The sequence below is a fragment of the Diachasma alloeum genome, unplaced genomic scaffold, assembly GCF_001412515.2.
Source record: "Diachasma alloeum isolate Michigan unplaced genomic scaffold, Dall2.0 Dall_scaffold_00183, whole genome shotgun sequence".
NCBI lineage: Eukaryota > Metazoa > Arthropoda > Insecta > Hymenoptera > Braconidae > Diachasma > Diachasma alloeum.
Genome location: NW_021680349.1, coordinates 3262484 through 3288177, shown reverse-complemented (window position 1 = coordinate 3288177; position 25694 = coordinate 3262484). Strand labels below are relative to the sequence as shown.

Here is a 25694-nt window from a genome sequence, read left to right as displayed (position 1 = left end):
CCCCCCCCCCTCCTCCTCATCCTGGCACCCTCTGCGAATACACCAATAGCCCATGTTTGCTCTTCTTCCCATTGTCAAAAGTTTTCCCTCTTGTGTCTTTTATTCCGTCTCTCAATTCCAGCGAGGGGAAACCGCTTAATCGTCCTGGGGCTTCTGTCATCCCGGACTCGGTGCGATGTCCTGTATCGTAGGGGTAATAAATGATTCCTGAAGTTCATTTTACAGTTGGAAATATCTCGCAATGATACTACCATTTATACCTTCGCCCCATCAATAATGTTCGTTAATTATTTGACGAATATAGATCGTATAAGTTAATTGACAGTAGTTCGAGTGGTCTGAGCCATGTTGATCTGTCGATTGTCGTATATTTGTAAAGTAAATTGGGACCACAATTATTCATTTGAAACATTTAATACACGAAAATTTATTTAAATTAATCCTAACGTTTTCTTGATTTACTTCTCATAAATGAAAAAAATCAACAGACAGTAATTTTGCACTCTCAAAACAATTTTAGGAGGGAATTCTCGCTGAAAATATCTCTTATTGAATTTATTCGAATGAACTTCTGGTGATATGAAATTGATGCGGGTTTGGAAGCTTATAGAGGTCGTGTGGGTATCCGATGGGAGTCAGAATGTTCAGTTGATTGAAAATTCATGAATATATTCACCTGAATTTTCATGATATTTTTTTCCACGGGATTATTGAACTGAAATTTCCGTGGAAGTGACACATGATAAAAAAATCCAAACGCACTGGATAAATTTTCAGAGATAGTTTTTTGATGAAGCATAAAGTGCACAATATTCAGAATTAATTAATCGTACAGAATTAATGAATTATAACGAGGGTAATATTGTGGTGGAGGGTGGAGGGTGAATGGCCCTTCATTAAACGTAACACTGTAACCACTGGTGTATGTGGTGAAGTGGGCTTCATTGGGGTTATACGGGGATAAACTATTGGTCGATCTGCTTCGCGTGAATTCAACATGTTGGGAATTAATTTATTGACCGCACCCGTGTCGTTAAATCGACAGGGGCCGGGGGAAAAGAATTTATAGGCAATTTCGGTGAAGGGCTTTTTGTAGTATGAAATGTTGAAAGAAGGGGTTGAATCGGCTGTTAGATAATTTTTCTGGACGGCCGAAATCCGTCGAATATTTTCACAGAACAAATAGCCAATGGTTTCATGAAAATTCCCCCCCCCCCAAAAAAAAAAAACATGAACTCCGATATTTTCCAATATCATTGCATTTTGTTTATTGTTTATTCATCTCGAACAGGCATGAAAAATTTTTGTTGATAGCAGAGAAAATAAAAAAAAGACTGAAAATAAAAAAAAATATTGGCAGAATAAATTATAAATAATTATTTTAAATTGCCGTTAAGGGATCTTTATCTCTCGGAGCACCCAATGAAGGCTATCCTATTTCATTCTAATCCATTAATGTGAATTTAAATGTTTCCATTCATGTTCATTATAATTTTTTCAAATATCAATTGAAACTTTCTCGTTAAAATCTAAACTGTCAGTGATATCAATTAAACCTTTTTGTTAATTATAATTGAATTTCCCTATTCCATTCCATCGCATTGTCCCCCCCCCGACTTAGTCACAATTTCCAAACCTGAATTCCCAATTCCACTCCCATAACCAGCCACTTAAATAGACCCCACAGCCCTTCCGAAACTCACCGAGAATATCCAACAATATTATTCGCTCATGTAAATGAAGCATTAACTCATACCATTGGCAATCGGATTATCACGTCCAAGAGGTTTTACGAGTTCTGAAACAGCAATTTTCCAAGCCCGACTCTCTCAACGAGAATGTCATAATATTCTGTGGCCCCTTCGGGGATCCGGAGTTCTTACTCATCGTTTCAAAACACATGAGGTGGAATCACAGGGTAAGAAGAGGAGTTTGGGGAACCAGCCTGCAATATGTGTTTCTTGGATGACACGGAGTGAACGTCTACCGAGAATTCTCTTCCTCCCGCTCTCGCCCCCCGCACCGACAAGAGATCGACAGTCGAGTTGACGTCGCGCGCGGAAACGACTAAAAACTTTAGCAGTATCACCAGAAAAAAAAATTACTTTTGATCAGTAGAAACAGTACTTGTACCCAGTACCCGGGGGTTTTCTGGGGAAAAGCCACATTTTTGTACTTCCTCGAAGTTACAAAACAACTTGATGCAAGTAGCACGCGTCAAGTACCTGTGTACTGGTGAGAAGTACCTCAGTACTTGACACAAGTATTTTGTTACTTGAGAAAAGTAAAAAAATTGCTTGTACTGAGTACCTGGCTGGTTGTTTTCAAAAGTACCAAATAAACTCAATATAAGTTGAGTATAAGAACTCAAAAATGTTTGTCTACCTCTTCTAAAAGCCGAATTTCGTCAAACATTCAAAAATCCAAATAATTCCCGTTTTGTGAGTAATAAAATTGAAAAAAAATTGAAAATAATTTTTCGAAGCCTTTTAAATGTTGATAGCAACATAAAAAATAAAAATCTCAACAAAATTTAAATTTCGTAGGTTGGAAAGCATACGAATAATTCTCGAAAGGATCCATAAAAATCGCAATCTATTGATTTTTTCCTACAAAATATCTTCTGCTGAACATTACTATTTACAAAAATACGTAAGAAAGCCCATTCTATCCGGTAATAATGTTCACTTTTTTAAAATAAAGTAATCAATTGAAAGTACTGAAATTAAGTCCTCAAAGTACTTGAGAGAATTTGAAAAATTACTTTTCACTAGTACCTTTGGTACTTGTGATAAATACTAAAAGTACTGGCAATAAGTAGTGATACTGCTTCCTTCCAGTACCATTTCTACTCGATCGGCAGATGTGGTACACTCAAGGACACAAAATGTACTTGGGACGAGTATTTTTAGAATTTTTCAAAAGTGAACTTCCCCCAAGTACCGGTTTGTACTGGTGAGAAGTAATTTTTTTTGAGTGATAAGAATACGTGAAACTGTGTGGTTCGCTCAGAGGATACAATTTTTTCTGATTCATTCAACACTCCCCTCCCCCCTCCCCCTTCACCATCCAATCCAAAAACCAATAGAGTGAGAGAGTAATCGATAAAATTAATTAAAAATGAATCCCTGGATTATTAATTTGCGTGCATGCACAACGAATGGAGTGCCTTGATAGTATTGGTAAAATGTGGGGAGAGATATTTCAGCAGTTGAAGAGTGAAATATTTGAAGCAGACGTGGAGGAGGCATTTAGAATGCAGAATGGAAGACATAATGAAATTTTCTTCCACCACGTGAAATTGAGGGCAACAGGGGGTTTTCATAGTGGGTAGGCAAGCCGAGCATTCTGCGTCTCTTTTTGAGATTTTTGCATTTCGGTTGGATAAAGTTGGGGAGAGTAAAGCGGTTTCCGGTGGACGGGTCGAGCGGAGGGTGGAGGTACGTGGGACACGGGGAGAGGATGATATGAGATGTCTTGGGATTCAGTGAAGAGCTGGGGTATAATCTCTGTTTGGTGGCACAGCTGTGGTGTACACAGATGAAAGTTTTTGGCTGTAATTTCCGGTGGACTTCTCGGATATTTTAATTACATTGTAGTTACACTAATTTCAAGGAATTGCAAGGACATTTTTTTACAATTAAATCGATGAAAAATTCATTTTGATTCAATTATTTCGTGAAGAAGAATAAAAATCAGGGAAAATCGAGTGGATAGGTTCGGGAACTTTTGATGAATTGAAAATTCAAGGTTATGAGGGAATTTTTATTATCTTGTTCCTGTTGAAAATTTTTAAGGAATTTCAAAACTGTAAATTTCACTTAAATTATTCCTTTAAAATTGACAGAAATTGGAGAAATTGAGATGAATATATTCTTGAATTAATTAATTGAACATTCAGCGTAATTTAGTACTGAATATTCATGGTTCAATTAAAAATGAAAATAAACTGAGAAATCCTCATCACTCTGATGCTGAAAAATTTGAATTCTCTGTGAAATCTGAAATATTATGTTTTTGGCCTCTTATTGAATTCAATGCCACCCTACTGAAAAGTACTTTTGTACTCTTCATGAAATTAAAATTTTTTCCCACCAGAGCAGTATTAAGTTCAAAAATTAATTTGAAAATGTTGAGTATGCAACACACGAAGAGAAAAATACAATAAAAATTGCCAGAAAAAAAACGTAAAATTACGTTTTGAAACGTAATTCGCGAGCGAAGTAAAATTCAATAAAAAGTGTGATACGGAACTGAAATTGTACGAATCGCCACGCAAATTCTACGATTTGTTCCGTAAAAATTAACCACCCGTCTGATGACTCACCGCTGTGGGGACAAGTCGTTCCGTAATTTTTCCCCGACTGAGAAATTTTAAGGAACGGAACGTCGAAGTAACTCACCAGCTTCATAAAAATTGTTGAACATTCAAGAATTTCGGATTTTGGAGGCATAATAAGTCGGCAAGTTTCTATAAGATTTGACTTCTTCGGGAAACATTACGTGACACTTTCGTCTTTTGTTCGGTGATGACCCTGAAAATTCACTGAACGTTTAAGATTTCTTCTCTTTCATTCCTATAAAAATTACCGAAAAACGATTCCCCATTGCGGATCATGTGAATTGTTCCGTAATTTTTACTGAATATGTCTCTCCGTGCATTGTTCAATTTTTCATCATTCACCGAGTCCATTCATTAAACACATTGTTCTCCCCCATTTTTCCCGCATTTGGTCAAAGTTAATAGCTTTAGAAATTAACGAACATATCCATATACTGCTACCGATAAAAAAAATTGAGAGAGATTCAGTATTAAGCCGTGTTGCTCTCCTTCCTCGTCTTCAGAAAATTTATACCTATCTGCCACGATATATATAATCTATACGACTATATGAATGGAAACGAGGTATATCCCAGGTAAATGATGCATGTATCGCCTGGGGTATCTCCGACCGCTGATATCCAACTCGTCCTCCCCCTTCTAGCCAAAATGGCTGGGTAATTCTGAATACTAGCTCTCGATACTGAATTACCCAGAAAGGCACTATGGCGAGAGAAGCCCGAATATCCTTATCGACAGCATCAGATGAAGTCAATTCTGGAGAGAAGATTGAGGATCGACGATGTTAAATGGATTGTCATTATGTCGATTTACCCAGTGGTGAATCATTGGGGTAGTTGGTGAGATAAAGATATCTCGTTGCATGAAAGTCGGAGGAATCGATGCGCTGTAGTAGTTTGTAAAGGAGGAAACTGAATGGTACGACGGGGATCACATTGAAAATTATCTCCAAATACTTACTGAGGGGATGATATTACGAGGAGTTTAATTATGAGAGCATCGGAACAAGAGAGAACGAAAATCGTGGAATTCAACAAAGGGGGATAGCTCCAAGGAATCTCGTACCAGGAATTTCATTCAAAGTTTCCCTGGAAATTGAACAAAAACTCGGAAACGATTACCAGGGAAATTCTTAGTGATTCTCTTCCAGTGGAAAGGGCATTGAAGGTCAGACGCACAAACATCGCAGAGTTTTTCTGCTGAGGGAAAATAATTCGGAAATTGATGAAAGAACGAGGTTCACTGGTTACACACGTGAAAAATTGAAATTTCATGGACATTTTTTCGTTAAATTATTTGAAATTTTAATAGAACTGTAATGTTATTAAACTGTCAACAAGTTTTTGAGAAATTTCAGCGAAGAATTTTCGACAATATATTGTTCTCGATAATTAAAAACAATTTATGGAAATTCTCTTGCATTGAAATTGCCCTGTTATTCAATAACAAAAACGAGGTTTATTGTTTGCGCACGTGAAAAATTGAAATTTCATGGACAGTTTAATTGAAAATTTGCATTTTCCACTAATTTTTTTGATTAAATTACTTGAAATTTTAATGGTAATGTCACCGTAATGTGATTAAACTGTCAACAAGTTTTTGAGAAGTTTCAGCGAAGAATTTTCGACAATATATTGTTCTCGATAATTAAAAACAATTTATGGAAATTATCTTTGATTGAAATTGCCCTGTTACTCAATAACATCGCCCCCAACCTTCAATCACGTCAACTTCTTCTTGCTGCGAAAGAGTTCATTTTTCCCTCTTTAAAATTCTTTATTCCCAGCCAGAAGCCAAAGAAATTGAACGAGGTGAATCTCCCTGATTAAAACGCATTTCATATTGAATTTCTCAGTGAAAATTTTTTTCCCTCCCGCTTTTGATGAGCCACCAGTGGATATTCATGCCACCTTTGTACGTTTTGCCGAGCAGCTGAATTATTACAAAGAATTTTATGTAAATAGCCCTTTACCTATTCCACTGAGGGCGTGAGAATACTCCCGAGAATATTTGCATTCAAGAATATTTTTCCTTCGTACCCAGTGAAATGGGATTAGATGGGGAGATACTCGGGCTATGGCGTTCGGGGGTTAAATCCTCGGAAATGTGTCAATGTCGATTTCACCGTGGAGAGCAGAACAGAGAATATTCAAGTATATGTATTATATTTATGCTTTATTCTTCCCTTTCATTTGTATACTCCTCGCGAAATTGAATTGAAATTCGATTTCACGATTGGATAGAACTGACTGGGAATGATATCTATATTGGATTATAAACGCACGTGACTTTTTCCCATTGTTGGGGAAATATTACGGGAAAAGACGGCGGTTGTAAAAACATTTTTATGGCTGATCACTGGCTAAACTCAGAACTGTACGGAAAATGAAATTTCACATGATCGCTCAGCCTCGTGAACAGTTGGCTCCCTCACCCAATCTATCTACAAAGTATTATATCCCATGTGTCCCAGCTGGTTCTTGATCTTGGACAAGCGAATGTATCCATTTTTACCTCCCACGAAATTTCGCCAAGGGTGAACTTCATTTTTTTTTTCATCGAGCGCACAAGAGGAGGAGAAACACCGGAGAAATTTGTTCTCGGCTAATCAGTTTCGGCCCGATGTAGAAGTTTTCAATGAGTTGTGAGTGAGGTATGGCTCGGTGATTCGAGGGAAGGGGGAGAAAAAAAGTTGCCAGGTCTTGGGGACTCAACTCAGAAACTGGAGACGTGGGAAAACTCGAGTGACGACGCTCCGTCGTCAGCTAAAATTTCGCAAAACCCCAGCCGTTTTAAATTCAATTTTTAGTTGCAGAAGTCGTGGGAGTGAGTTGTGAGAGATATGTTCTGATTTCCAGAATTAAAGTCTCGGAAAAAGGACGGTTAAAGGACATCATTGGATTGCTAATTTTTTCCTTATAAACATTGAAGAGGAAAAGTTGTGAAGATTCACTGAATTTTATAAATACCACAGAACATGCGTCAAGTGAAAACTTTAATATGTATCTCAAAATTTAATGGAGTCAATTACATGAGTCGACAGTCAGTGATAATTTTTTGTTTTTAACTAAATTCCTGGAAATTTCGGAGGAGTGTTACTTAATAACATTTTTACAAATGTATTAATAATTTTTTTGCAACTTTTTCCCACACTGTTAGAAAATTACTCTTGAAATTTCAAGTAAAAAATCCTGAAATTTTTAACAAGGAATAATTTACATGGGATTTCCATTGATCTTGTTATTGATAAATCAGTCAATGTTCTTGAATATTCAATGAAATTTAATTTCTCAGGTTCATACGACAATGAAAATTACTAAAAATCATGAAAATTCAGGCAATTTTTCTTCTGAATTTTCAATCTGTTGCTTAATTTTCGCGATAGATTTAAAAATCCAAATTGTTGTTGAAAATTCAATTATCATTCATAATGAAAAACTTAATTTCCTTGAATTTCCAAGATGAATCAGAAATTCCATGAGCAAATTAGCCCGAAATTGAATTCAACTTCAGAATATTGAAAATTCAAATCAGTAGCGAAGGGGTAAGACGGTACAAGTCAATTTTGGCTATTGACCAGTTTTCAATGAATATCTCAGAATCTAAGGGAGATAGCAAAATCTTTGTTATGACCTTTTTAGTAGAGCCGATTGAGAGCTACAACAAATGTTATTACAAAAATTTCGCTATCTCCCTTAGATTCGGAAATATTCCTCAAAAACTCAACTGAGCGATAAGTCGACTTAAACCGTTTTACCACTTCGCTCCTCAAATATATCTGTTGCTTAAATTTCAAAAAATTTCAAACAGCGCACTGGGATATCCTGAAAACAAACACTGTTGAGGAAGAAATAACAGGAAAACCATTTTCAGAATTTACCGAAACCCCAATGCCTGGAAATCCAACAGATGTGAACGAATTCGCATTCTAGAATATGGATCACGCTTCAGATTGGATAACGTGGTATATAGAGATTGAATGGGACTGTACTAGTTCCGTTTTCACAGGCCGGGAATTCGAGTCATAACTGAGTAGAATTGTCGTCTAAAGTCGCCTCAAGCGATTCATCAAGCCCATCCTTCTTCTTCCCTCGGTTCACCAAGTTGGCTGGGGGGGTATCTGGATGACGAATGGAACACACTGAGGTGGGTAAAGCTTGATGGTTGCAAGCCCGATGGTCACGCGACGAAAGTCACGAGCCTCTGGCTGCATGTGCAGTGAAGTTGGCCCTTTGGCACTGGCTAATTCCACCCTGTCCCCATAGGAAATTGCAGAAGAGACGGCGAAATGGCCTTCGCTGATCCTCCACCTCTCCCCAATCGTTAAAAAATGTACCCATTCATGTCTCAAGTAGATTCCCTCAACCGACAAAACCAGTGATTTAACCCAGCCGTTCAACCAAAACTTGTTTACTCATTCACGTGATGCTGCAACAACTCACGTAAACTCATAAAAGTTTGCGTGACCTTTTCAAAATGTATTTTCACCGTCTAGTATTATAAATAAACTCCCAGTAGATTTTTCCCTCCCGGGAGCTACGGGGAAAAGCCAGGAACGCCACTGAATTATCATATAAACCACAAAGTTTTGTCATTTACCCGGAAACAAAGTTGATTTTATATTCGTGACAGAGGGCTTTGGCTCACTGGCCCTTTATGGGGTGCACGGCGCTCAGTGGCTAGAGTCGCGAATTGAAATGTTTACACTCCTGCCAGCTGCGCGACGGTTGAGAATATCCGGGGGACATTGAAATTGATTATCCTGCAATTATAATTTTCAACTTTCTATTCTTTTCTCAGAGGTTACGATGTCATTTTATATATGGAATAATTCAACTGAAATTTACAGTTCTCATTGATTTTTCATCCCGTGATAATCTGAATTTTCTATTGCAAAATTCCTTGAAATTCCAGAGAAACTAAAACATGACGAGAATTTCTAAAAATTTCAACAAATTTTTCAAATTTATTTCAATTCAATTTCACACTGTTAGAAATTTTTTGACATTTCATGGATGATATTATAGTAAATCTCATGAGAGTGACATTGAATGGCATTTTGGGAAAAAATGATTATGAAAATACAAGTTTTAAGTAGAATTCACGAAAGGCCATGAGTTTTAAGTGGGCGTAAGATGAAAATGTCACAACTTGATTGAATGTTCAGTGCAACAGAAATGAAGAATTTTCAAATTTTCCCTAAATTTTCCTAATTTTTCTGAATTTTCACAGAATAATTGAACTGAAAAATCAAGTATTTTATTGATTTCCAGATTATTTGAACAAAAAATCAATGGAATATTTGATTTTTCAATGACAAGATTTCCTGAAATTTCAGTGGATCTTAAACACGATAAAAATTTTCAGAATTTGGCACGGAAAATTAAATGAAATTCCACATTTTTTAGCAATATTACGACAGAATGCCTCAACTTGTTTGACTTGAAGAAAAAGAATATTCAGTGTCAAATTACTCTGAATTTTTGATAAATTGGCACTTCAAGAATGTATTTACCGAAATTTTCCTGATTTTTATTGATTTTCATAGAATAATTCAACTAAAATGTCCACATCATTAGAATTTCTACAATAAAATTCTCCTCGTGTAACTACAACCCCTCTTGTTTAGACAATGGCGATGATAAACACAGATAAAACATGATTTAGGGCACTGAGCCAATGGGATTTACCCCGGGTCTAACAGATTTACCGTAGATTACCCACTTGTGTTTCAGGATTGAGTCAACCCGAATAAAACCAGCTTCCGCGCTTCATCCCCGGAACTCTTCCTGTTGTTACACCGCGGGCTCGAAAACCCTATAGTCCGCTTGTGTTAATTAAATTTCCCCAAGATAGTAAAAGGAGTCTGGGAATTATCAGGTTGCCGGCATGGGTGCGGAGTAATTTATGACGACGTCAAATTGGCTAAAGTTTCTTTTGCCAACTGGTGGGGATGGGGGGTGGGGGGACTGGAAAGACGGTTACCCACCGCAGTTGTTTCAACTATTGCCCCTCAGAAATTGCTGAAAGTTGGAGGCCCCAATGGTAAATGGTATATGGGTGCAATCCTCTTGCACAGATGCGTTATGGTACATATAATCTTATCAAATGTCTCCCTTGAAACGCATGAGGATGATATTTGTGTGCTGAAGTGGGAAGATATCATCGAAATTGGATTCATTTGTCTATACAGAACTAGTTCCCCAAGTTAATCTTTGGTGAGTTGGCTAAACAAATTTCCAAGGACGAGGAGTTTAGTTCGAAGTTAATTGTCACTCGGTTTGTTTTGGAGGTGTAATTTATGCGGGGTAAATTACCATATCGGGATTCTCTGGGGAAGGTCATTGGTATTGTGCATTGCAAACATAAATTCAAAATAAATGCAAAAATAGATATTTAGTGGATAGTTGACGGGTAATTTTCACGAGACGGACATTGAGGTTTATTTAAGAAGAAAAAAATCATGAAATTTAAGGTTTGAGAGAAAACTGAGGGCCAAATCACGCAGAATTTTCAATGGATTCAAAACTCAAGAATATATTTGCTAGTATTTTCCTGATTTTCATTAATCGTCATTGAATAAATTTAAATCAAGTTTCCATTAATTTTTTTTATTAAATTGTGAATTTTCAATTACGAAATTTCCTGACATTTCGTCGCCCTCACGCGGTTGGAAAAAAAATTGAAATTTACTAGATAGTTGATGGGTAATTTTCACGAGACGGACATTGAGGTTTATTTAGGAAGAAAAAAAATCATGAAATTTAAGATTCGAGAGAAAATTCAGGACCAAATCACGCAGAATTTTCAATGGATTCAAAACTCAGGAATATATTTGCTGGTATTTTCCTGATTTTTATTAATCGTCATTGAATAAATTAAAACCAACAGTTTGGATTAACTTTTTTTCATTAAATTGTGAATTTTCAATTAGGAAATTTCCTGAAATTTCAGTGGAACTGTCACTTGATAAACTTCGAAGAGCTCTCATTTAGAATATATAATAAATTCCCGATTCGGCTCGTTCCGTTCGTTAACGATTCACCACTTATTGAATTATAAATTAAACAGATGATATTCTCGCATTAGGGAACCCCCGGCTATAGCTCACTCAGCATTGTGGTTAACCGCATTACTGACTGATGGGTTTGAGCTCGTAATTAGCAATCAATCTGATCAAAGGAGATATCATCAGAAATAATGGAAATGGTGATTTGTTTACCTCGATCATGATATTAACGGATCAATTATTTGGAACATTGATAATGTACATATGATTGAGCTGTATAAACACAAAACTTGCGATTTTTAATTTAATAAACAATTTCAAGAAATTCACAAAGATATAATTTTTACAGTTATCGCATTTTCGCATTTTTACAGTTAGTCATTTTCATAGGAATTCCTCTTCAAATTTGATTCATCATCCAAGAAAAAAATAATCTCGCCTAAAAACTTCACCTCAATGATCATTCACAACGAAAAACTTAATTTTATTGAATTTCCAAGACGGATCAGGAATCCCATGAGCAATTTATTCTACAATTGAATTCATCTTCAGAATATTGAAAATTCAAAAGCATCTGTTACTTGAATTTCAAAAAATTTCTAACAGCGAACAATTAGTTCTTTTCAAATTTCTCAAATATGCATGCACAACGGTCTCGAACTCTAGAACAATCCCCCCAATTGAATCACCTCCCCCCTCCTTACGTACCACAACAGCCCCGCAAATTCTCCCGAACATTCCAATTACAAAGTTATCAATGAAAAATTGATACTTCACGGGTCCTCGGTATCCGTAAAAATGGGGGTCTATCAACTCAGCGAAAGTAGGTTATCAAGAACTCACTCGGAAAATTCACCCAAGAGAGAAATTCAAGGGGGCCTTCCACTATACATCCACATCCCCCCTCCACTGAATTGAATCAATCAATCGGCTGAGAGATACAATCATTTTTGTCATTCTCCTTTTACCCCTGAGAAAACAAAGCGAATGAAGTAGTCTCTTCCATTTTGCCAAAGAGGTTTTCGTGTTTCCTCTAATTTTCAAAGCCGATCAAAGGGTCTCCCCCTCCTCCCCTTTGTGGTGAGCTACAACTTTGACAAGGGGCAGAGATTAATGTAAAGAGAGGGATGAACATCAGTGAATCAGAGGTCGCGCGATAACTTTCGGGTCGAGCTGTACGCCAGGGACGATTACACTCTTCCTCCCTGTTTCTTTTTATTTCACTTCCTTTACCTCCTGGCTGCACCCTTTTGTCGCAACTCGTTTAGCTTTCCCCAGCTTTTGTCCACCCCGTTCCTTTTTAACTTGCAAATTTTCTCCTTTTTTTTCCTCCTTTTGCCTCGTTCGCTCCTTGTTATTCATCAGGCCAACTCCCATCATGCTCTTTCTTTTTTCCTCATTTTACCGAGACGTATTAACACCCATAATTAATCAGGTTATTTTAATTTCTTTACAGTCACGGAAAAGGAAATCCGACAGTGGTAAGTCCATTTATGAGGAAAAATTCATTAAATTTTGTGTACGTTTTTTTTTGCGGTTCTCTGTGATTCTAGGCATAAAGGATTTCTCAAGGACTGCCCCGACGGTCTTCTCACTGAACAGGTACTGTCTGAGGATTTTAAGATTATGCAAACTCCAGGCTTTACTGGAAGCACTGTTGTACTTTCATCATTTTTGTTTCGCTCTTGTCGCCTTGTTACAGGGATTTATCAAGATCTACAAGCAGTTCTTTCCACAAGGCGATCCCTCCAAGTTCGCTTCACTCGTTTTTAGGGTTTTCGATGAGAATAATGTGAGTTTATAGTTCTTCCCTCCATTAAATATTTTATCCTCATAATTTTTTCCAATATAAGATTTTTTTTTTTAAATCACTCGCACTCACGACAAATTTTATTTTTTCTTCAACTAATACACAGAGTTATCTCCTTCACGTTGCTAAAATTTTTTATTCCTTTCATATCAATTTGAGAATCCCATAAGACCTTGTTGAAAAAAAAATTGTTCTTTTCACTTCGTCCAGTCTAAACGATTCATTTCAATAATTTCTTCATAAAAAAATCGTAGGGAATATCCCTATTTTATTATTCAACAAGACCCACTCGTTTTCTCGACGTAAAACACGGCTTCAATATTTATACAGGACGGTACGATAGAGTTTGAGGAGTTCATCAGAGCCCTGTCAGTAACGTCAAGAGGAAATCTAGACGAGAAACTACACTGTGAGTATCACCTTTTGTTTCTCCAAAACTCGATAAATAAATAGTATATTTAGATACGAGTGCGTAAAAGTGGGGGAGATATGTAGCGCTCACCGAAGGAGGCTGCCACACTGAGAAAAAAAAATACTTCTGCCAAGGAAATTCACTTGCCACAAGTAAGTGTACACGGATAGAAATTTTCTATAAAAATTCTAGTACGAGTAATGGAAAAAATTACAATCCACCGGCTGTGAAAAATTCTAGTGCTATTAAGGTAAAATTTCTTGGTATTTCTGGTAAAATTTCTGGGGATTTCTGTGAAATTTTCACATAAATACGGGGAAAAATTCACGTTTTCCCCAATGAAATTTCTAGTGCCGGCACTAGAATTTTTTCCTGGCCATGACTTTGCGCCTCTAGCAGTCCCGTGCTAGCACTAGAATTTTTTTAAAAATTTTCTCTCCGTGTATATAAATATTTACATTTGAAATGTGTGGATTTTCTTGTAGTTAGTAAATTTACTTGGCAAAAATATTTTTTTTTCCTCAGTGCACCTTCCCGAGGGTCAGAGAACACTTTTCCCACGCGTGTCGAACTCCATTTTTCATCACAATGCGACACGCCTCGCGTGCGCAAAATCCTACTTTACGCGCAAGTGATGAAAACAAAGTATTCCTGATAAATCGCTCCCTCCGCATCAACACGTAAATATAAATGAGAACAAAAACCCCCGACATTTATATCGGATTTTCCTCAGTGTTGATTCACCACCCGTGGTGGAACCACATTGACACCCCCACCTAATAAAAAAGAAAACATAGTAAAAAAGTGGGAGAATTTCTCTCGTTTATATTTCCACGTGGAAAAGAGCTAACAAACGCAGAGAGGCGTGAAACAAACGAGCCAGATAAAACAAAAAGTGTATGTGTGACTTTAAAAAAAAATAACGACTGGCACGTGCGGATTTAATTAATCGATAGGAATTCTCGAAACGGCACACAGTAACGGCAAACAATTCGATCCCATAGACGGGATGCATTCAATGCAGAGAAATAAAAACATCTGACACCAAACAATAGACGAGAGCAATGTTCCCACTGATGCATTTTAACGCTTTGGATTAATGTAAAATATGGTGTAGTGTTGCACATAAAGTTTCTGTGTACCGCGGCGAGTGAATAAAACGATTTTGAAATTCATTGCACTGCACAGCCATAGAAAATCCCGCGTAAGCAGCAAACACCGGAAATTGATGTATTTATTGGGACGCGTCGGCCGGGAAATGTTCGCTCTCGTAAAATTTTCCATTTTTCGTGGTACTTAATCGGATAAATAATAGATTGAAAATAAATGACGGAAATGGATGTGATGGATTTTCTCACAATTCTGTGAATTTATCTGGAGGCACGAGAGCTGATTCAAAGTGTTGTGGAGTCAATCAGAAATTTCTTGCAACAATTGGGAATTTCATTCGGCGAAAATATTATTAACGAAATAATCGTATCATTATGATATTACAGAGAAGTTTCATTCAAGAATAGGATGTACACCCAGAGAAATAGTTTTCTGAATCAAACGCACGGGTAAATGCAAATACCTGGTAAAAAAGCTTTCATTCAAACCTAAAATTGATTTTTATTTGCATCAAATAACTAATTTTTCAAATGTAAACAAATGTTTTGTTAAATAAATCCATGAGTTTATCAATTTCCAGTAAAAATATTTTTGAAATCAATCAAATGAATCAAACGATTCAATAGAAATATTTCAAATAAAGAGTTTCGTTTAAATCAAAAGGATATATTTGACATGAACATTCACATTTGAAAAATCCATCTTGACCCTCCACAACCGAAAACTTCACCGAGACAGAAAATTCCAGAATGGACTCTCGTAAACTCCCCAATGAATTCCCAAGACGACATTAATGTTCATCCCCATTTGCTCTCTACATAACCAATATATATTCCCGAAAATTTTATTAAAGTACTCCCCCACGAAACTGACCGTTTCTATTTTACGGCTTATTCCAGGGGCATTTCGACTGTACGACGTCGATAACGATGGTTTTATCACACGAGAAGAAATGTATAACATCGTGGACGCGATATATCAGATGGTGGTGAGTTTTAGTCGATTTCATAAAAACTCTACAATTCCCCCCCTCCCCACCACCGTCGCCCACACGACGATTACAGAGCTTTAAAGCCCTGTCGACCCGGGGGTAACGAATAGCGGGCCATGAAATAGTGCTCGTGGTGGGAATGGGTTTTCAGCTTGTACTTGAAAAGGTGTGGAGTTGCTTTTTTTTCTTCACCTTTTAATCCCCTCCATCGAGAGGTGAAGAAAAAAAAATGAAAAAAATAGTGCAAAGTCGAATGAAACCGAGAGCTCCTGAAGGGGGTAAACCTTAATGCAGGTAAGAGTTACAATTCCGGAGGGAAAACAGAGGAGAATAACTCAACAAAGTACTAAAACTCCACGTCATGTACTTTCTCATATATAAATGCCAAGTTCGTTGATTAAAGTGGAATTTCACGTTTACGTTCAAGTTTGCAATAACGTTGGATGTGGTACACTGGTTTTTGTGGTGGGGGTGGACGAGGGGGAGGGAGAGGGGGTAGTGAGGTGGAGACTGCTGAGGTAAGTGAGGAAAATACCAGCGGCAATCCGCAGATAGCCAGACCAAAGACACGTACAAGTTGTTGGGTCATATACATTGGCTCGAGAAGTGAGCAAATAACCCCTTGAGACTTGAACTGGCACTCCAGTGATATACTGGGAGCATTCTGGTGTACGACATTCTCGGGTATCTGATTCAAAGTTAAATATTTCGATGATAAAGTTGGTTAGATCTGTGGATTGAAATGGCTGAAGGACTTGGGAAGATTGATCGTCTGGAATGATTTAATGCAGTCGCTGGGAAGTTTTAGGTTCAACTGAGGAAACGGTTCTTTTTTTTGCAGTTCTTCGTTAAGATGGGGGAAGGTTTTTAGTAATGGAATCCATAAATCTTATTCGTTGAGAAGTTTGGTTCCAGGATGGAGGGAAGCATTAGTTTTTTAATTTGGAAACAATTTTTTTTTTTTGGTTGAGATATTGATGAGATTGAAGGGTAAAAGGGGGTGGATTGGAGGGATAGGGAAATTGCATTCTTAAGTGGAGTAAATCATCGGGATCGGACTTTTAGTTTTTTTTTTAATGAGAATTGAAACATGAACAAAAGCAATAAATTAATAACACTCGTAACATTTACTGTGAAAAATATTTCGCTGACATTACCGGTAACTTCTTAAAATTTTATCAAGTGACAGTTTCATCGAATTTTCAATGAATTTATACATTAAAAATTGGGTATTAGATGAAGAAAAACTATGAAAATTCTAAATTTAAGTTCAATTCAGTAGTGAAGTGGTAAAACAGTACAAGTCAATTTTGACTATTGACCAGTTTTCAATGAATATCTCGGAATCTAAGGGAGATAGCAAAATTTTGATTATAACCTTTTTTGTAGAGCCGATTGAGAGCTACAACAAATGTTATTACTAAAATTTCGCTATCTCCCTTAGATTGGGAAATATCCCTCAAAAACAACTGGGAGATGAGTCAACTTGAACCGTTTTACCACTTCGCTACTGAATTATTCAATGAAAATTAATAAACTAAAATAACCTGAATATTCCCAATTTTTCCCCATTTTCACCGAATAATTGAGCTGAAATTTCAATTCTATGAAAAAATCAACAGAATACGTGATTTTTCAATGACGAAATGTCCAAGAATTTGAATACCAAGTCAAGAGAAAAATCCAATCGTGCATGCAGAAGGCACAACCCGCCCGAATGCAGTTCTCCTCACAAAATCCGAGCTGCGATTTCCCTGCCTCCCCGATAAACTTCTCAACCAATAAAGATTTCCTCGGATTCAAGCCCACAACCCCAAGAATAATTTTTCCCAGTGTAGTCATTCCAGATAAATCCCACCTCTCAAATCAAATTTCAGGGTCAGCAGCCACACGCAGAGGACGAGAATACGCCACAGAAGAGGGTAGACAAGATATTCGATCAGATGGATAAAAATCACGATGACAGGCTGACACTCGATGAATTTCGTGAGGGTAGCAAAGCTGATCCAAGAATCGTCCAGGCACTGTCACTCGGCGGAGAGTAACCCACATTAAGCCCCTCAAGCCCTCAAAATGTGAAAATATAAATGAAAAAACTCCCTGTTATTTTATTCATCCCTCAATATTCATCAACGAATAACTGAATTATTCGATGCAGCTATTCCACTGCAAATAATATTCAGCATTTCAAGAACAACGTTAACATGAATTTTATAGATGGACTGATATAACATTACGGGGAGAGGGAGGAAGGGCGGCAGGGGCGGGAGGGGGGACGAAATTCCCATCGGAATAAATCTGGTAAAGTGCGAATAGAAGAAGTGCCCTTTGTGGATGGCAACTGGAAGCAGGCCAACGAGGGGAATGGAGGGGAGGGCTCGCCCATCGAATGCCGACACTACTTTTGGGTTAACCCAGCACGTATCCCCGGGTGTTTGTAAAATCCCCGCGTAGATGAGGCGAACGAGTCAAGAAAAAGAAGTGAAAAAAATATACAAACGATACAGCAGAAAAATGAAAGAAGAGAAAAACAAAAAAAAAAAAAAAAAAAAAAAAAAAAAAAAAAAAAAAAAAGAAAACGAGGGAAAGAAATGAGTTGGGGAGAAAGAAAAAAGAATCAACGAGGGGTATCTCCGACGATAGTCAGCCCACTTGAAGTGGTCGGCCTACATAGATATATATCGACAACGTCCGGCTCGAGATTAAACTAACAAAATATATATATGATATAAGTTTTAAAACAAGTTTTTTGCGACCACGCGATGACCGAGTTTTAAGCTCTCTCTCCGCACGATATGTTGTCCTTTTACCCCCCTCCCCAGCCCCAAAGCGACCGAGATTGAATGGAGATACAGAATCCTCATTGAAGTCGTTTTTTAGCGCACAAAATGATCTAATAATATTTTTAATGTTATTGTTATTAGATAAAATTTTTCAACGTGTTGAAGGATTTTTCTCATGTTGCTCTGAATATATACCCGTAATAGTGTATGTGGGAGAACTATTGGTTATGTATTTTCGGATGAGGAGTGATGATAAAGGAGGTGGAAAAAAAACATTGAAGAGAACAGGGGAAAGGGGACAAGAGAAAGGGAGAATAAAATGAACTGCAATGTCAGAGGGAAAATGAGTTTGGATCTCTCGATGTCTGGGTTGAGATTGAAATCTGGGATTGAAATGTCGGGGGTATTTTCCGGACGCCTTTCAGCATCTCTCTGATATTTTGTCGATTCTGATTCGAGATTATCATAATGCTTTTCTGGGATTTCCGTTTTTTCAACGAATTGAGATACATTGCACTCGGAGAATAATTTTATCGTGGCAAATAATTTTGTTTGGGATGAGTAATTTCGTTTCCTCAATGCGGAGGATATCGTGTTATATGATCATGTCGTAAGTCTTCTTTTTCTCATTTTGATTTCTAAATTCAGAGAAAATTGAGTGTTGAAATATAAAATTTTACATGTGAAGATCAAATTTTATTCTTTTTAAATTTAGACAATTTCATTCCCAACGAAACTGTTGCTGAAGTGAATAGAAAAGTTTGGAATAAAGACTTTTATTTTATTATGAAACTCGATCTTCCTATGTGAAATTTAATTGTTGAATATTAATATTTTACTAAATTTTCGGATGAAAATGAGGAAGTAATGACCGATGATTCACTTCTGTTGATGTATAGGATAATTTTTACACAATTTTTGCTTCGGTGCAGTCAAGAGTACAGTCTCTTGTACAGATTTCTTGAGGCGGTGCTATATCACTGGGTTTTTCCTCAATTTCTATCATTGGAACGAGGTTCCTCGTGAAATTTCCGATATTGGCAAACTTCCCTCGTGTTTCTTCACTATCAGACACTCCATGCGTCTATCCACACCCACCTATTCCTATTCCTCCACGTATAGAGGAAACTCTCGAGCCCCCACTCAAACCACCAGAGCTTTATCCTTCAGATATTTGAACAGCAACTTCCTGAGCACGAGAAAATGATGAAGAAAGAAACAATTTTTACATTTTCCAAGTTTTTTTCACCGCCCGAGAGTCACTGTATCTTCTTTATTCGAGTGTCCACAAGTTATACTGAGATAGTCGTAAACAAGTTGTAATGAATTAGGAATTTATTATTCTCTTCAATTGAAAATACTTATTGAAAAGAATTTTTAATTCATAAATTGAATTGAAACATAAAATTTTTATTTTGTCCTTCACCTATTCTGGAGGTTTCAATTTCACTTTCTTTGGTGCAATTTAAAATGAACAATAAGCTATCCAAAACACACACAAGCATGATAAATAAAGAGAAACTATTTTTACATTCTCCGAATTTTACGACAAGAAGAATCATCTTTATAGTCAACAGAATACGAGAGGGCCACTATCTTCCCTCGATATAATAGTGTCCAAGAGTTTTATTGACAAGATGATCATAAAAAAGTTCTGATGGATTACGCTCTTTATACGACGTCACTTAGATTGGAAAGAAAAATCTTTAAATTAAGACTCGAAATGCTTATTTAGAAAATAAAAGTTTCTTTATCAAAGAATACCATTGGAAATTATTTAATCGAAACTGGGTATTTATTTTCGGATAAAATAGAGATTCAATACAAATCAGTCGATGAAATTTGATTTCGCCTCACGGTTGAGGCACAAAGACAAATTTTTCATTTCAAACGACTTGAATAAATTTCACATTTTCCGAGTTTTAACGCTGGAAAAATTATCGCTGCATAGTTAACACAACACAAGTCACTATCCCCTCTTCATTTCCGAGTGTCCAAGAGTTACATTCACAAGAATATCATAAAAAAGTGATGATATTACGCTTTTTAACGAGACTCTCCAATCCAGAATGACAATACGCAAACGAAAAATAAACTATTCATTAATCAGTGATGTCTAGCAAAAAATTCCGAATGAAAAATATTCAACCAACACAAAATTGAAATCTAAAATTGAACATAAAATACTGGAGCCACTGACGCCGCAACACGTTCAGAGCACCAAAATAATAAAAAAGGGGAATAATTTTCCCATTTTCCAAGTTTAACCGCTGGAAAAATTCTCCCTGTAGCCAACGCAACAAAAGAGTGTCACTATACCCTCTTCATTTCCGAGTGTCCAAGAGTTACATTGACAAGAGGATCATAAAAAAGTTGTGATACTACTCTTTCTAACGAGACTCTCCCCGGAGTAACGCCTGGTAATGACAGCATTTACTACCGTCAACTCTCCAATGGCCCACTCCCGTCCTATATATTCGTACAAACACCCCGTAAATTCTACCCTGGTTGGATGGCAGCATGAAGGCTACGATAACACTAGTACTGAAGCGGTTTACATGTGAATGCATTCCGTCATACGACGGCAAAATAATTTATTCGAGGATCAGTTACACTGCAGTGCGTAACATCCTCGATAAATTCTATTGATTTACCATCAACATTGGCGTGGCAAGTGAATAAACGTTCAGTACGGGTGGAAAATGCACGTGATGAGGGAATTTTTCGCTAGTCAATAAAATTGTTACTCTCATAGAGAAAATTATTTGGTGAATTTCAACAACTAGTTGATGAAATTTAACAACGATTTAGTTAAAATTCAGAAAAATATTTTTCAATTTCATTCGACAACCATTTGCTAAATTTTCAATAAACGTTCGTCAAATTATTTGATCTAGTTTCATAGTCAAAATTGATTGAATGAAATTGAAAAATCTTTTTCTGAATTTTAACTAAATAGTTGTTCAATTCCATTAATTAGTTGTTGAAAAAATGAATTAACTATTGGTTGTTGAATTTCACCAAATAATTTTTTCCGTGCTGTGAAGTTTCATTCACCGGGTGGTCCTCCATATATATCACCCGACAATTCCTAATTAAATTTCTATATTACGAGTCCCGTTCACTGTCTAGTACAACCGACAGACTTTGTTAGTGATAACAGTTAACGAGGTATAATTCAGTCTCGTTGAACCTTTCGTATGGAATTAGAAATTGAAAATGATATCGCGTGAGTCACGTGATTGTTACGTAAAATGGGAGTAGCGTTTGTTGGACACCAGCGCAAGGGAAGTATGCAATTTCGGAACGTTTGTTTCAATAACAGCCGCGAAAAATATTGGCTCTGTGATTTTTACCTGCACGGAGATAAAAGTTTAGTGAAAGTAATTCTTCTGTTTTATCATGAGTCATTTCTTTCTTATTTCTACCTCAAAATGCAGTGAAAACTGAATTTTCACAGAGAAACACCATTTTTAATTTTCATAAATTGAATTTTAGATTTCTATAAATTGAAGATGAGCCCCTGAAAATTAGTGATAATGTCACAACTCTTCTTTATAAATCCAGATAAAAATCACGTTTCCCTGTATTTCTATGGACATCATTCACAACTATCGAACAATCTCCTTAATTTGGAAATTCTCTTTCTCCGCGAGGATAACGTCGACTAAAGAGAGAAAATAATAGGCAATCGACTACTGAAAATGGAGAAGAGAAAGGAGATTTATCCCGTTTGATGATTGCGACATCGTTAACTCTCACTGAGTTCTCTGTTTTTTTTTTTTTCATCTCTCATTTCTCTCCCCTAAATGTAAAACTGAAAGACTCACCCTCAGCTGGAAAACGATTGGAAGTAATAAAAATACAATTGGTGATTCGTGTCTCTCTCCCAGAATTCAAGTCCCGTACACATTCAATCGCAGAAAATCTCATCCTCCTACCCAGCGCACTCTGCATACGTACGAAAGAATCACAAGGAGGAATCCTTTCTTTTCTTTTTACATCGAATAAACCTGAAACGAAAGAAATAAAGAAAACGTTACGTTCCATTCTTTTTAAACCTCCTGTTTCTATTGTGGAGATTGTAAAGCATGCAAATTCGATAGATATGCATAACACGTATCAATCTCGGACGTGACGGGTTCTGTTATGAATCAGGACATATACATGGAGAAAAAAGTTGAGGAAAAATTATAGAAAAAAAATCACTTTCAAGGGATACATCCGTAATTTTCAGGAATTTTATCCCTCAATCCCATGGATGTAATCACTGATATTAAAAACTAAAACTGTTTTCTCGGTTTCCACTATCAGATACGTAAAACAAAAAAATTATTCTTGTGGAGGAACTACATCTCTCCATGCAGTCAATTTTCCCCGCATAAGTTTTGCAATTTTTTTTCCGAAAATAATAAGCGAAATTATAGATATTAAAAACCAATATTAACTTATGTTACGGAGAAAATTCACCAATTCCTTTCGCATCTTTCCCCCTGATAAAGACTAAAAAATCTTACTTCACAATTCTCTGAATATTTCAGTAATGTCTCATCAACTTTTGTCTCCTTGCAGAGATCTATTACGGGAAATAAAAAAAATTGTGGGAATGATATAAAAAATAAGCAGAGTATTCATCCCCAAAACTGAAAAAAAACGATTGTAAAATTAAAATTAAATTAACCATCAATAGTTATCAAAGTGAATTAATAATACGCAGGATTGTGGTTACGATAAGTACGTTAAGTAATTTTTACAATTTTCAAATGATATAAAATTAAACCATGAAAAATTGAAAAAAAAAATGAAGCAATATTAAAATTCTTGGATTGTTTGAGTTTAGAGAAAAGCGCTTTATGTGTGATACTGAGTAGATTATCCCCTCTAAATCGTAGAGATGATAAACCTAGCGGCTAAAACTTTTCAAGAGAACCTTTTAATGTCAATATAAAATAAACTGTTTTACGCCCTAGAAATTATAAATAGTGCTTGAATTCTTTTTTAATCTTTTCGTCTCATGCTCTTGTTAATTATGAGTTGAACTGTGAGATTTTATTTTAGTACATCTATCATAATAAAGTAAAACAATGAGATTTTTCGAAGAAGTTGAGTGGAAACGGCTCTAGTGTTTGCATTACTGCAGTAGTTGGCTCTCAATAATCATGAAAAACAAATCTGAGTGGTGATTGAACTCTCGACTGCACTATCCTATTTTCCCACCAATCAACTTCTGATTGCATTCATTTATTAGGAAATAGCTAGTTGATCGATTTTTCTTTTCAACTTCTTCTCTCTCTCACTTTCGGCACAAAGCAAATTGGTCCGTTGAAAACGTAGATAATTGTCAGCAGTGTTTAAGAATAATTAATCTTACGTTTTGAAGGAAAAACAATGGATTTACAAATGACTATTGAAGCTGCTCTTTACTGAAATCTTTCACTATTAAAAAAAACAACATCATAAAATCAATTACTGTAATATCTACCGATTTATCAATGCTACTGGCATAATTCTTGAGAATAATACTACTATTAAAACTATTGAAACCGCTACTATTGTTATTATTATGATGAAAAATATATAAAGTTATATTGGATTAACCATAAATAACATTAAAACCATTCAATTTTTCCGTCTAACAATGATAAATCACGAAACAAACGGCTAATATTAATATTGAAAGCGATAATAATAATAATCGTCACGGCAATTGTTTTATAAACTTTCTGTGATAATTATTAACAATCAATAATTAATTATTACGATTGGAAAATTTGTGAGATGATTGAGGTGAGGCTTTGGAGGGCATGTTGCTGTATGGGAGGTGTCTCGGATAATCGATGAACAAAGTGAGATAGAAATAATTGAAAATAAAATTACAGAGCATCAAATATTTGTTGCAATTACCCAATTTTGATATTGACGGATTTTTTATTGTGCAATGCTCCTATGGTCACTTCATACTGAGGGCGATGATTATTTCAATAATTCGGGTGTTCCGGGAAATTTTTAAATTTTACTAAATGATTCACACGATGAATGACACTTGAAGTGAAAAATTTTGAAACGGAAATGCGGAAAACCTTGGAAAATTCTATGCCGAGGAACTTCTGTAGAAAAATCTCAACAGGAAAAATTTATTTCAAGTAGAAAACGAATGAATTTTCCCTTTTTTTCTGTACTGAAATCTTCTCCGCACTCAGTTAATACAATATTTCCACTTAAATCCTACAATAGGTTTTTTTGAATTTCATAGGCGATGATTATTTCAATAATTCGGGTATTCCGGGAAATTTGTAAATTTTATTAAATCATTCGATATACTTCAACACCGCCACAATGTTTTCTTGGCGGAATGAAGAAGAATACCCGATGAATGACACTTGAAGTAAAAAATTTTGAAACGGAAATGCAGAAAACCTTGGAAAATTCTATGCCGAGGAACTTCTGTAGAAAAATCTCAACAGGAAAAATTTATTTCAAGTAGAAAACGAATGAATTTTCCCTTTTTTTCTGTACTGAAATCTTCTCCGCACTCAGTTAATACAATATTTCCACTTAAATCCTACAATAGGTTTTTTTGAATTTCATAGGCGATGATTATTTCAATAATTCGGGTATTCCGGGAAATTTGTAAATTTTATTAAATCATTCGATATACTTCAACACCGCCACAATGTTTTCTTGGCGGAATGAAGAAGAATACCCGATGAATGACACTTGAAGTAAAAAATTTTGAAACGGAAATGCAGAAAACCTTGGACAATTCTATGCCGAGGAACTTCTGTAGAAAAATCTCAACAGGAAAAATTTATTTCAAGTAGAAAACGAATGAATTTTCCCTTTTGTTCTGTACTGAAATCTTCTCCGCACTCAGTTAATACTATATTTCCACTTAAATCCTACAATAGGTTTTTCTGAATTTGGTAGATGCGTTATGCAACAGTAGCAAAGTGTGGGCTGCACGCAATGGCTTCCGGGGGCAAATGATGACTTCCGGATTTTTTTCTAGTTTCACTAGTGATGATTAACTCTACTGCAACACTCTATTTTTTACTGCAATACACTTGTGGCATCTTAAGAATTGAACTGCGAGCCATCAATTTGTAGTTATGTCATCTATACGTAGCTCTTCATAGTCATTTCAGCAGTCTAACTGCTCATCAAATCGTCGCAATTCATGCAATTACAAATGATAGGCAGATCATGAAAGTATAATCAGCTATCAAGACATCTGCAG

At 36.1% G+C, this 25694-nt stretch overlaps 1 protein-coding gene across 1 annotated transcript in view; it reads left to right on the top strand.

Moving 5' to 3' along the window:
* Positions 1-18192, top strand: part of LOC107046768 (frequenin-1) — a 28362-nt gene extending 10170 nt beyond the window's left edge. Inside the window, exons 2-7 of the mRNA XM_015269475.1 lie at positions 12808-12832; positions 12905-12953; positions 13054-13143; positions 13492-13570; positions 15583-15671; positions 17552-18192. Of these exons, the coding sequence (XP_015124961.1) occupies positions 12808-12832; positions 12905-12953; positions 13054-13143; positions 13492-13570; positions 15583-15671; positions 17552-17719 (500 nt within the window). The 3' untranslated portion in view covers positions 17720-18192. The remainder of the gene's footprint in view (positions 1-12807; positions 12833-12904; positions 12954-13053; positions 13144-13491; positions 13571-15582; positions 15672-17551) is intronic.
* The last annotated feature ends 7502 nt before the right edge of the window (positions 18193-25694 follow it).